The sequence below is a fragment of the Lissotriton vulgaris genome, chromosome 6 (genome assembly GCF_964263255.1).
Source record: "Lissotriton vulgaris chromosome 6, aLisVul1.2, whole genome shotgun sequence".
In the NCBI taxonomy this organism is placed as follows: Eukaryota; Metazoa; Chordata; class Amphibia; order Caudata; family Salamandridae; genus Lissotriton; species Lissotriton vulgaris.
Genome location: NC_141694.1, coordinates 735,870,406 through 735,882,718, shown reverse-complemented (window position 1 = coordinate 735,882,718; position 12,313 = coordinate 735,870,406). Strand labels below are relative to the sequence as shown.

At 45.0% G+C, this 12,313-nt stretch overlaps 1 protein-coding gene across 1 annotated transcript in view; it reads right to left on the bottom strand.

The window, feature by feature from the left end:
* The window catches only part of TBC1D32 (TBC1 domain family member 32), a 959,368-nt gene that overhangs the window by 715,522 nt on the left and 231,533 nt on the right, over positions 1-12,313 (bottom strand). Inside the window, exon 10 of the mRNA XM_086926728.1 lies at positions 369-513. Coding sequence (XP_086782854.1) covers positions 369-513 — 145 coding nt within the window. The remainder of the gene's footprint in view (positions 1-368; positions 514-12,313) is intronic.

Genomic DNA, 12,313 nt, shown 5'->3' with positions numbered 1-12,313 from the left:
TCTGACATGTCAAAAATGGGGGAGGTAATTGCAATAAAATCCCTTAGCCACTAAGAGGAGAAAAGGGCTCCTGTCACTCAGACCATATCCAATGACGGCAGGGAACAGGCTATGTAAAGGCCAATATTACATAATTGTAAGGGGGTGGGACTTTCTGTACCTCCTTTTTTTTCTTTGTCAATGGTCTTCAATATGACCCAAAAATAATATTACTTGCTAATTTGTGTCATCTCTGCTGATCCAAGTGATCATAGAGTCGTAATTTAGGTTAACACTTTCTGTTAGGTCACTGGCTTAGTTGGGCTCCAAGTTACTCGCTGTATGTTGCAATAGGAAACTATAAAAATGGTTCTATATAAAATACTCACCATCCATTTTTTGAACCAGATGGCTTTCACATCAATTAGCGCCAAAAAGTAGATAGGATCCAATGGCTTTTGTGATTGGTGCTGGCTTGTCTCTCGTGTCACAGACAACAATGACAAAGTGCTCTCCACTACTTCTTCCATGTACCTCAAAGGAGTGAAACAAAGAGTTTTGGTACTATAATTCCAAGTAATATTTTAGGCACAATTTTTAAATACAGCATATATATTTCACTCAGAAACTGAATGTAAATGAAAATAAGAAAACCCATTATCTCCATCTCAGCACTGAGGAACCTATACAACAAATTTTCATTTATGATGTTTGTAACCATTGCTTATTTTATAGGGGTGGAAACCCATCCACAAACCTTGCTCCCAATTCACTTGCTCATATAGCTGTGTAGACATGTAAACAGTAACTTTTCTCGACCTTCACACCCCGGCACAAAGAAAAGGAGTGATTTTAGTTTTCTAAGTATTTGTTTCAAGATTATGTGTTAGAGAAGTTCAGATAATGCATGAAGAATACTTATTGTAGGCTATCAGGAACATCACATTCAGATAACAAAGTAATTGCTAAATCCAAAAATAGAGATAGATATTTGAGAGACCTTGAACTATAGGAGCCATTGCCATGGAGATCAATTAGCATAGATGCAATTTTGCAATTTACATTCACATTAGTCAGTAAAAACCAAAAAGTCAGTGTCCAACTGTGTCATCTCGCTTTAGACATTCGCGCTTTAAGCACATTTTAAAAACTTTTCTGCATAGTTTTGCTATCTGTAACATTTCTGAATGTGCATTCTGAAGGAAATAACGGAAATTATATTAATTGAGCTCTGGGACTGGTTGAAACTGTATTTACGGATTTCAGAGACTTTCAAGGTGGCATCACAGAAGAACCAGTTACTTATCTTTGGTAATGTCTTTTCTAGCAGAGACTTTATCTTACTACAGACTCCTCACCCAGTGTATTTCTCTGTGCACCAGGCTAGATCTGAAAGATTTTCATAGTAACTCCCTCATGTGCCAGGGGAGGACGTTGTGCTGCTCTGCATTGGGTCCATCCCACCCCGGATGTGTATCGAGGGCCACTAAATCTGCGTGACCTCTTTTACTCACTTCAGTTTCTTTCTCATTTTAGTCTGCCAGTGTGTAGATCACCGATATTAGGATCTCAATATAGGGTTGTATAAATCCATTGCACAAAACATGGAGGAGGATAGGTTGATGACCAATCTGAAAATAGACAGATTCTCTATTAAAAGAAGTGTTGCCAAATCTAAGTAACTTGTTTGGATAGAGGCTTCTAACTGCAGATTCCCCACCTTCTGATCAGATACCAAAGCAGTTCCTCCTGAGGTAGTGGGTATGTGGAAAGACTCAGCCCAGGAAATCCTGCCGGACATATTGAGGAAAATGAACGTCTAGCCAGACTGGGCTGTCCAGGCAACAGCGCTTTGTGAATGAGTGGAGGGACGCCCAAGTAGAGGCCTGGCAGTTGTGAAGGAATGGCACACCAGTGCAATGGAAGCAGCCTTTGCTCTGGTGTAATGAACATGCAAGCCTTTTGTGAATGCTTCTTGATTAGCCCATAGCAGATACATAATACAATCCATCGTTCACTTTTATATTGCTTTCCCCTTTTTTGAACCAGAGAAGCCCACTAAACGTTGCTTGTCTAACTGATGGTCTCAGGCCTGATCTATTTAAAAGCTGAGAATCCTCTCAGCATAAAGACAGCTGGGCGATCCCTCTTCCTTGGATGGATGAGGTGGAGCGTAGAAAGAAGACAAAATAATGGACAGCCCTATGTAGAAGGGCATGATTATCTGTGGCAAGGAAAAGACTTTTGTCCAGAGGACCAGTTTGTAAGGAAAGAAAAATGTGTAACCTTGCTGGACTGACAAGACCTAAAATTCACTCACTTGTCAACCAGAAGTGATAGTGCGGAGGAATACTGTGTTTATGGTCAAATTACATAATCCAGCTGTGCATGGGTCAAAAGGAGTGTGCATCAAGTGTTTGAGACCCAAACTGAAGTTCCACTGCAGCATCACAAAAGTTATTGGAGGGAACACGTGGATCAGCCTTTCCAAAAAATGCAACCAGTGAGTTGAAAGGGGATTGCAGATTGGGCAATCGTATGAAAGTCAAAAGGGCTGAAAGATAACCTTGAACTGTCACCACAGCAAGGTCTTGCTGGGCTAGGTAGAGATAAAACAATAAAAGGTTAGAAAATTTTACCTTTAAAGGCTGAATGTCACGAGGCAGGACACCAGACACCAAAATTCTCCCAGAGTCCTGCACACACAATTGTTGTGGTGGGACACCTGAGTGCCAGGATGACACCAACTACTGCGGAAGTAGATCGAAAGCCATCAACTGTCGCCATTTAATCAAAATGCATGGAAGTGCATTTGTTAAGACTTTGGTACAAGTCTCTGCCCTGCTGTTGTGACAAGAGGTCCTCCCCAAAGGGCAGCCAAATCGGAGGAGATTTGCTTATGGCCAGAAGTTCCAGGTACCACACACCTGTCACCCAGTCTGGAGCCATTAGGATGGGTTGGACCCAGTCTTTCTTGATCTTTTTCAATACTCTGAGATGGAGATGTAGGGGCAGAAAGGTATAAATGAGTCTTAAGCACCAGTGCAGACAGAAGGCATCCCTGAGGGAGAGACGCCTTAGGAACTCCAACGCAAAAAATCTTTGACAGTGCACAATTTCTGCAGTGGCAAATAGATCAAGTGAGGGTTCTCTCCATTGTTGGAAAACACCTCCTGTCACTTTCGAGTGTTGCTGCTCTTTGTGATCTGCTATTCAACGTCAGCTGAGTTAGTCCATTCTGGTTTAAGTATCTTGCCAGACACTGGGCATTCAGGGAAATGGCCTGAGCGCAGAACTACTTCCATAAACATAGAGCCATCGGAACAGGACCCACAACACAACACCCACATGTTTGTTGCTGTACTACCTGGTGGTCATGTTGTCTGTGAGAACCTGTAACTATTCTTCCTGATGTTTGGAAGGTACGTCTTTGGTGCCAAGAGAATCATGCGCTACTCCAACAAATTGATATGGAAACTGGTCTTTGACTCTCCATGATGACCTCACAAACCCCACAAATTCTGGGTGAAGTAGGGAGAGAGGTCTGCTACAGATCCAACTGCGGTCATGCAGCCACCTTTACAGGTTTTTCACAGTCTCCTCTGGCAACTGGATAGAAAGATACATGTTCCATAGGTATTGATCCCACTGAGACTTCAGATCTTGACTTGAGATTCAGAATCTGCTGAACCTGGCGTGGTTGACAGGTAAGATACAGGAGGCCAAGGAGGAAAAGAAAGCTCAGAGCTGCTCTCACTTCATAGCTCAAATGTCCTCAACTTGTTTAGGCAGGGGGAAGGTTCAGAAACCAAAGTATCCAGGGGAGCTGGTGTGAAGGCGGCAAGTGCAACTTTGACACACTGATGCAAAAGCCCAAAGAAATCAACAAATTTGCCATTCTCTGGAGCTGGTTTACAGCTGTTTGAGGTGAGCCCGCCTTCAGCAACTAGTAGTTGAGGTATGGGAAGACTAGTATTGCTAGCTTCAACAGACTGGCTGCGAACACCATCATCAACTTTTGAACACCCAAGGTGCACTGGTAAGGTCAAAGGGGAGAGCGAGAAAAAGTGCTTTTGGCCAATCTAAAATGGCAGATAACTCTTGTAGGCTGTGGGAATAGGCATCCTGCAAATCCAACGCCACAGTCCAATCTCCTGGATACAGAGCAGACAGAACTTGGGGCAGGGTGAGCATTTTGAACTTGCCCTAACCAAGGAACAAGGAAAAATTTCAAAGGGAGTAGATCTAGGACAGGACGAAGGTCTTTTCTGCACCAGAAAAGAATGGGAATTACACGCACTCTCGATCTATAATGCAGGAACCCTCTTTATTCCTCCCTTGGCCAGGACAGCATGAACCTTTTGTCAAACTATGGACAAATAGTCCTCTGGGAGGTGTTGTGGTGTGGGTGGCATATCTGTGGTTGTGACAGGAAGGGTAGGGAGTAGCTACGTTCAACAATCCAGAAACCCCATTGGACTGGTCTGATGCTCCTCCACCAAGGGAGGTGAAAGGTGATATGACCTCCCATTGGATGATTGTACGCTGCCCATGGTGACTTTAAGCGGTTAGGAGAGGAGGGGTTGGGATTTGTGTAGATCGTTGCTCCTGGGGCTTGGACATTGGCTGCCTGATCCCTGACCTCTACCTCAAAAGGAATGAGAAGCTTACTGTTGCTGAGGTACGATATGGCATTGCCTTTGTTGGTTTCCCCTCTCAAAGCCTTGAAAGAGGTGACATTGTTGGGGGAACTGGAATACCATCTAAGTGGGCGATTACCTCGCTGAACTTAAAAAAAAAAAGAAAAACATCAAAGGCTGAATCCACCTTGTATCCAAATAGACTGGTCCCATCAAAGGGTATTTCCATGAGTGACTGCTGGATGTTATTGAAGAATCCTATGCAGCGGATCCAAGCTTGGTGCCTAAGCACCACAACAATGCTGTTCTGGGATAAAAGCAAGGGTTTTTTTGTTTGGAGGAAGGCGCACGGCTAAGAAATAATGCTAATGAGTCCAACTCTAAGGTTCTCGGTGTGTTTGAGGTGCAAAAGGGTGAGGGGATGAGCCCTATAACCCCCAGTGGAAGTACTAACAGATGCTAGTACTGAAAAGTATACAAAATGTAATACCCATGCACACTCCAAATTATTTATACAGTAGTATCGTTGACGTCACCTAGAATGCTCATTGAGACAAAGGCTAGTAACAAACGCAGTAACAGTTATGTAACTAGACAAATCAGACGTTGAGGTCAGACCCGGGACCAGGGTTCAATTCCCGACGCGGCAGGGTCTTGAGGCCAATTGTCCGCGGACTCGATAACTCTTGCTTCGGTGCCCACTCTAAGCACGGGTTAAAACTATGCAGCTCTGGGCATTAAGCTTGCTTAATCTCCACAACGGCCCTCCCTGCCTGCTTACACCTTGGGGATGCCCAGTACGGGTTATCTCACAGGGAAAAGCCAGGACGGGTTCCCAATGCAAGCGCCGAGATGCCCTAGGGTAAGTCGAGCGCTATATAAGAACATATATAAATAAATAAGTGTTGTGTCTTTTATTGTTCGGACATGGAGAACCAGCCAACACGTGTTTCGTCGCATATGGCACAGTCCGCCTGCGACTCTTCAGGGCTGTACTAAGCAAGTATAAGAACAGAAGGTCGCTCTGTCGGTAATAATTCCAACCAGAGAAGGCCCAGGACCGGGTACAGGCCAAATCGTCAATGGGTGGGGATCATCAAGCAGGTATATTGTTCGAGAAACCCAAAGGTCATCACTGAGCATACCGCGATATGAATCGAACGTAATATTAATAGTTGTACGGATATCTGGCAGTGCACGGCGAGTCAGTGCAATCAAAAGTAGTCTTCAAAGTAGGAGTTTCGAAAAACAGGATAAACCGGACGGGTGCGTCCAAAATTGGATTTCCAAGGCGCGCCGGCAGGCCTCAACGGAGGGAAGTGAGTCCTCATGGCAATGAGGAAATCACAAATCTCCTCCGGGGTCGCTCGCAGACCAGGGACTAGAGGGTATGGGCCTGGAGGCGCCACCTGCGGCTCCAGCATAGCCGCCTGGGCCGTTTCGCCCGAACCCTCAGCCGCATTGCGCGAGCGAGTCCGAAGAGCGATGTGGTCTCTTCGACTTTTTCTTTGAGTGCCTCGACTTACCGGAGGACTTGGAGCCCGACGAGTGATGGTGATGACTCGACGAGCGATGACTGCTTCTCCGCGACCGGTCCCTCGACTTCCTCCTCAACCGGGACCTCGAGCGGCACGGAGCTGACTGCCGGTTCTCGAGTATCTTGCTGGTCCGCTCCCGCCTAGCTTTCGAGGTCAAGGCCCGGCAGTCGGGGCACGACTTGTCTCGTGGTCGGCCCCGAGGCAGTAGAGACACCGATGGTGGGGGTCGGTCACCGACATCAGGTGGTGACAGGCGTCGCACGGCTTGAAGCCAGGCATCCCTACGGCACCAGGAGTCGAATTCGACTCGAATGGAGATCCAAAATAGATCAAAAAGGTTAGTAAAAAAATGACTAAGAGTACTGCTCTTCCTGGATCTGCGCTAGCTGGCGCGGTAAAAAGAAGAACTGACGTCAGCCCGCGAGGACGGCGTCTAAGTACTCAGACGACGTAATTCCGGCGATCAGGACGCCGACGACGGATGCGGAGCCGCAGACGACCCCTACCGACACGCAAGGGTACTGCTGACGAAAACTTTCCGGATCCAGCCTGATGCCTGAGGATATTCTAAGGTAAGGAATATAACACTTACCTGTTTCTTTCAGATACATGCCTGAGGTATTGTGCTTTCTATTTGAAAACTTGTGCCTTACGAATATACCACATAGTTGCTTGAATTAGTGTGACTATGATTTTTTTGTAAACGTGTGATTAACCTAACGTTTCCATGCATGGGACATGACTCTCTAATGTCACCATGTGTACTCACAAGCCGAGAATGATTTCGCTCACATTCTTGATAGAACTATCCATTCTAGGATGAAATCACCAACACAATCACTGGTGCTTCTTGGACTACTTTCAGCCCTGGTTACTTTATCTAACCAAAGCAATCAAGACTGGCGCTGCGACTTAATTTTAATTTAATTTTAATTCCAATCACTCGTAGCATAATGATTACATGATGTGTCATTGAATTTTAACAAAACCTTGGTCCTCTCTGTTTTCTTTTATTTCCCTACCAATTTCCCCTGGGTCTTTTACCTCGGTATCATTCAACCCGGGGCATCTAATTGCTTGTGGTTACTAGTTTGAAAACCACTGAACCAGACATGCGGTAGCGCCAAAATTACCCAGTTTTAATTTCTTTGGTCCTGATGAAGTGCCACCAGAACTGTTAGGGGCTACTTTAGCATGAAACATGTCAACCCTATGCACCACACTAGCCCTATAGGAACAATATATCCAGCTGGGGCAGATTACTTTTATTTAGGCTAGTGCCCCTTGGGAATAAATACATTTAGTTAGGACGGCCCTAGACCTATTTTATACTCACTCACCGTACTACCAAGCACACACACCCACTCTCACCCTACGGCTTCATCCAAAATGATCTCCGCCAAAGAGCCCCTTCGCTGGTGCCCGTTGGGCATTGCAGCGCTGGCCCAACAAGGAACAAGGTCCAATAAGGAAGCATGACATCCTTCGGAGTGTCTGAGGGCATTTTTTAGAAAATACTTTTCTTCCCCTTCCTTAGGAACTGCACAACTCTTGTATGCCTTACCCTCTAACTAAACCAATTTTGTTTCTCATCGGCACTCTTAAAATTCTAGCTCTACATCCTTTGGACTGTAGAACAACCATGACTGTGCTCCTCGTTTCACAATTGCATCTCACTTCTTTGAGATGATGCAGTACGCAGATCTTATCCTCCGTTGCGTCAAGCTATTCTCTATTTCTAGTAACTGTCACTACATCCACCAATCTGCATGCTATGCAGTTCTGTACGACAGCAGAAGGAACCGCCAGAAGTTAAAGGTGTCTTCTCCTTTGCCCAAATCGCCATCTTAATGAATCCCCTATGTCACAATATTTGTGAAAATCACTATGTTCTACAGAGTAGCATCAGTGGAAATCACTTGTAGCTCCATCACCTGTATCTTCCTTGACATCTGTTCAAGCTCTGCTCCACATCCTGTATCTTTTGTGACATGTACTCCAATTTTCCCTCCACTGCCTGCACCACATTTGCAGTGCCCACAGTATTCCCCAGCAGGTCAGAATACAGAACTTCAATTAAATGTATGAGGGTCCCCTCAGCAGTTGTCACTCTCACCTTCTCTTTTTGGGCGTCTGAGTCTACTCCCTGGTGTCTACGCTGGGCCCCCAAGCGACTGTAAATAATCCTCTGTACATCTCATGTTAGTTGCCATGGCATCCCTGAAAATAGTGCAGTGAAAAGTACTTATCAGTAGATCTTAATGACTCCAGTCATTCAGTTCCAGGGCCACTAAGCTTTTCTCAGTCAGGGTGAGCTCAACGAAATAAACAGGACTGCAATGCTCAATGGCATCATACTGCTCTTACCCCACTGGGGGTGTCAGCAGTTCTTCCCGACAGCAGTTTAACCCGCACACCTGTCCCTAAGGAATCATCTTAAAAGTCACCATGGCCCTGTTAACCCGTTGCACAAAGGGAAAATTCCCTCCAGGCCATTTCTAGCCTCCACAGGGTTTGATGCCTTCCGTGTCACTCCCGGAATTCACAACGGACAGCATCGATGGAACTGCCACCCTCGCTCTGCAGGTTCCGTACATGCCAGGCATCTCAGACTGCCACCAGGCAGAGGGAAACATGAATGATTGTGGTAGTTTTCGCTCAGTCACATTCAAGAATTTTTACACCAAATATGTCACACACCTCTCACTCTTCTCCTCTGTGACTAGGCAGGTCCCAGGTCACCCTGCGATGATACAGTGAGCAGACAAAGGGATCCAGTTTAGGACCTGGCCCCAGTCTCCCTCCCCAAGTTCATCCATAGCAACAATATGCCTGTGTAATGCACTCAACAAAACACCCCAAATACAAATGTAACATCTGCATGTAACATCAATATTTATAGGATGTCCTCAAGACAATGAGTAGTCCTATCTTGAGATTTGAATTCACATGCACGCTCATGTGAATGCTGTAGTACCACAGAGGTTAATTCACACAGTCCTTCCCCTCCACTATAGGATTACACAGGGCTACATCCATACACACATTTGATTTAACCCGTTGCATGCTGATGACGGAACCGCTCCGTCATCAGCTGCGGTTGGGCTGTGCTGATGACGGAGCGGTTCCGTCATGGCCCGGCCGCCGCGCCTGCGCGGCGCGTTCTATTGAGCGGGGTGGGCCGTGACGGAACCGCTCCGTCACGAGCGCAGCTCAACCGCGGCCTGTGACGGAGCGGTTCTGTCACCAGCATGCGGCCGCCGCGCGGCCGCCCCGCCCTGTTAGCGCTGCGGCGGAATAGCCGCCGCAGCGAAAGGGTTAAAGTTTACACTAATTCACTTGGAATAGCTTCGGTCAGCCTCAGGACGATGCCTCAAAATGCCCTTGCTACATGTCGCTCTTTCTATACAGAGGCAAGTTGTTTCAAATTTCCCACAAACGCAATATCTTCCAGCACACACAGACTATGTTAAACTTATAAACAATAGTAGCATTGGTAAGAGGGTACTGAAATCCAAAATAGGTAAAATACAGGCACAGAAATTCATGAGTGCTTTCATTAACTGAACACGGAGTTTAACCAACATTTAAGAAGCAGCCCCACTTAGTGTCTTCCTTGTTCAAAGTGTTCAGTGCAAGTTAAAATTCAGAAGAGATCCTAAGGGAAATTAAAGATGTCTCTACTCCTTCCATGTCAAAGTAACAAGTTTAAAAGACATGCGTAGTAACCAAAAGAACTGTTGCCCAATGTAGAATGTATCTATGTATCTGCAAAATAAGCCACCTGCTCACTGAGAAACCCAACCACAGCCACAATCAGATCAACAGTCCACCCACATATTTAGGACACAAAATACTGGTGTAACATAATAGCCAAAGCACTTCTAAAAAGACAGTATGTGTACATGAACATCCTACCTGACCATGAGCACACCTGTCTTACTATGCATAGGTTCTCACTGTGACGTTGTACATCTACCAACCATACATTCTTTTTTTTTTAAATAACTTGTCAGTATTACAGGTTACTTGCACATACCACACGTGACACCTGTATCTATTGTGCTTACTAAATGTGGAGGACAGGTAACTAACTAAGGCATACATTTCTTTGCACAATAAGGCCAATCTGTGCTGAATATGTCAAATTTAATTTGGGCATTCCCTACCTTTTTACAGGTGTACAACTCTTCTGTTATCCTTGTACATACTGACGAAATTGCCATGAATTGTATTGGCAATGAGACATGTTCATACATTTTTATGTGTACCTGGGTCATAATATTAATGTTGACCATGCCTTTTCATAGATATTTAATATATCCTCTTTAGCATAAACCCCTTAAGTGATACATCATTTACAAGACAATCAATCAAAGCATTTATATAGCGCACTACTCACCCAGAGGGTCTCAAGGCGCTAGGGGAGGGGGGTCCGCTACTGCTCGAACAGCCAGGTCTTGAGTTGCTTCCTGAAGGCGAGGTGGTCCTGGGTCAGGCGGAGGTGGGTCGGGAGGGAGTTCCATGTCTTGGCGGCGAGGTAGGAGAAGGACCGTCCCCCTGTGGTGGCTCTTCGGATGCGGGGGACGGCGGCGAGGGCGTGGCCGGTCGATCTAAGCTGGCGTTTGGGAGCGTAGAAGTTGAGGCGGCTGTTGAGGTATCCTGGGCCTTGGTTGTGTAATCCATTTGCTTTTCAATACTTAGTGGATGTTAGAATAACAGTGCATCACCAAGTTTTCTGAGCCCATTCATGCATAGAAAGGGACATCAAAAGTTTAGACTCTTGCTCTCCGTAGTTTTGTCCCTTGCTGACTTTTTCACTTATGGTTCATCTAAACAGAAGGTAAGGCCAACAGAAACGCCCTAGGTGTAGAGAGCACCTCAATAGCATCACAATGGTATTACTCCTGTGAGGTATCTCCTTCACAAAAATATGTTTACCTCATCAGGTTCTTATGATCCACTCTGCAATACTACTGTAAAGATTTTAAATACATTAACTGATTCAGCCTTTGTTGTATCTAGAATGCCTTTTTTTGTTACTATTTTTAGCTGCTCTATTTTCTGTGTAGGTATTGATTGTTCATGCTATGATGCTAGGGAGCCTGTTGTCGGTTTTTCCTCTCCATTGCATGACAATGTCTCACATTGTCTTGATTCAGCCACAAATTAGTATTGACTGTAAAGCCGCAGTGTGTCCGTGACAAAGCTAGAGTAAATGTCAAGGTTTTATCACAAGATTGCATGCAGTAATATATATGAATTTTAAACCATTACAGATCTATGTATAAAGCCACTAAAAGAAAGCAGAACTGAATTGTCTTCTGCAGAACCAAAATATATCGGATGGCAACATTTTTAAATGTTATTCTGCCAGACCTTATTTAAGCACAATTATCAACAGACAAGTATGAAAACTTTGCATTTGCTGGAGTCACTGCTGAGCTAAGGACATGGCACTAGGGATGAACTGGTCAACCTCCTGATCAACTCCTAAGATCAGTGGAGCCTCTAGTCTCCTGCGGTGTCTGCAACCTAATTTCACAGCTATAGCGGAGAGCCTGGAATGTGTAGAAAATTAAAGGTCCTGATTACAGAAGATGTCTGAAGCCTGCTAGACAGGATTGTTGTCCGAACTCATAAGGATGGGAGGGGCTATGTGATCAGTTGCCCAGCTTATAAAGGAACAAGGATGTTGTGCCCAACTAGACTGTTTGTTTTGCTCAGCCAAGAAGAGTTATTGTCACAGAGTCTTCTCTGACGCTGCCCAAAGAAAGGGAACTCTTTCCCACCGGAAGTACGCAGACTCTCCTCGACGACGAAGTTCAAAATGGAAGCTAAGAGATTTCTGATGAGCAAATTCCTACCTTAAGTGGCTAAGCTCACTTGACTGGTTGACTTTGTTGCTATCACCAGGGTTACCTCCATTTGATACTGCTCCTCTTTACTGAATATTTTTACCCATTTTTGTTGTTTGAATTCATCAGTTTACTGTATTTTTTTCCTTTTCCCCATTGATGTTGATACCTCATTTATGTCCTCTCTTTCATACTGCTGTAAAGCGCTCTGATATCTTTCGGGATCTTGTTCGCGCTATATAAAACTTTATAAATAACAAATAAATAAATATTGATCTCCAGGAGTGTCGGCATACTA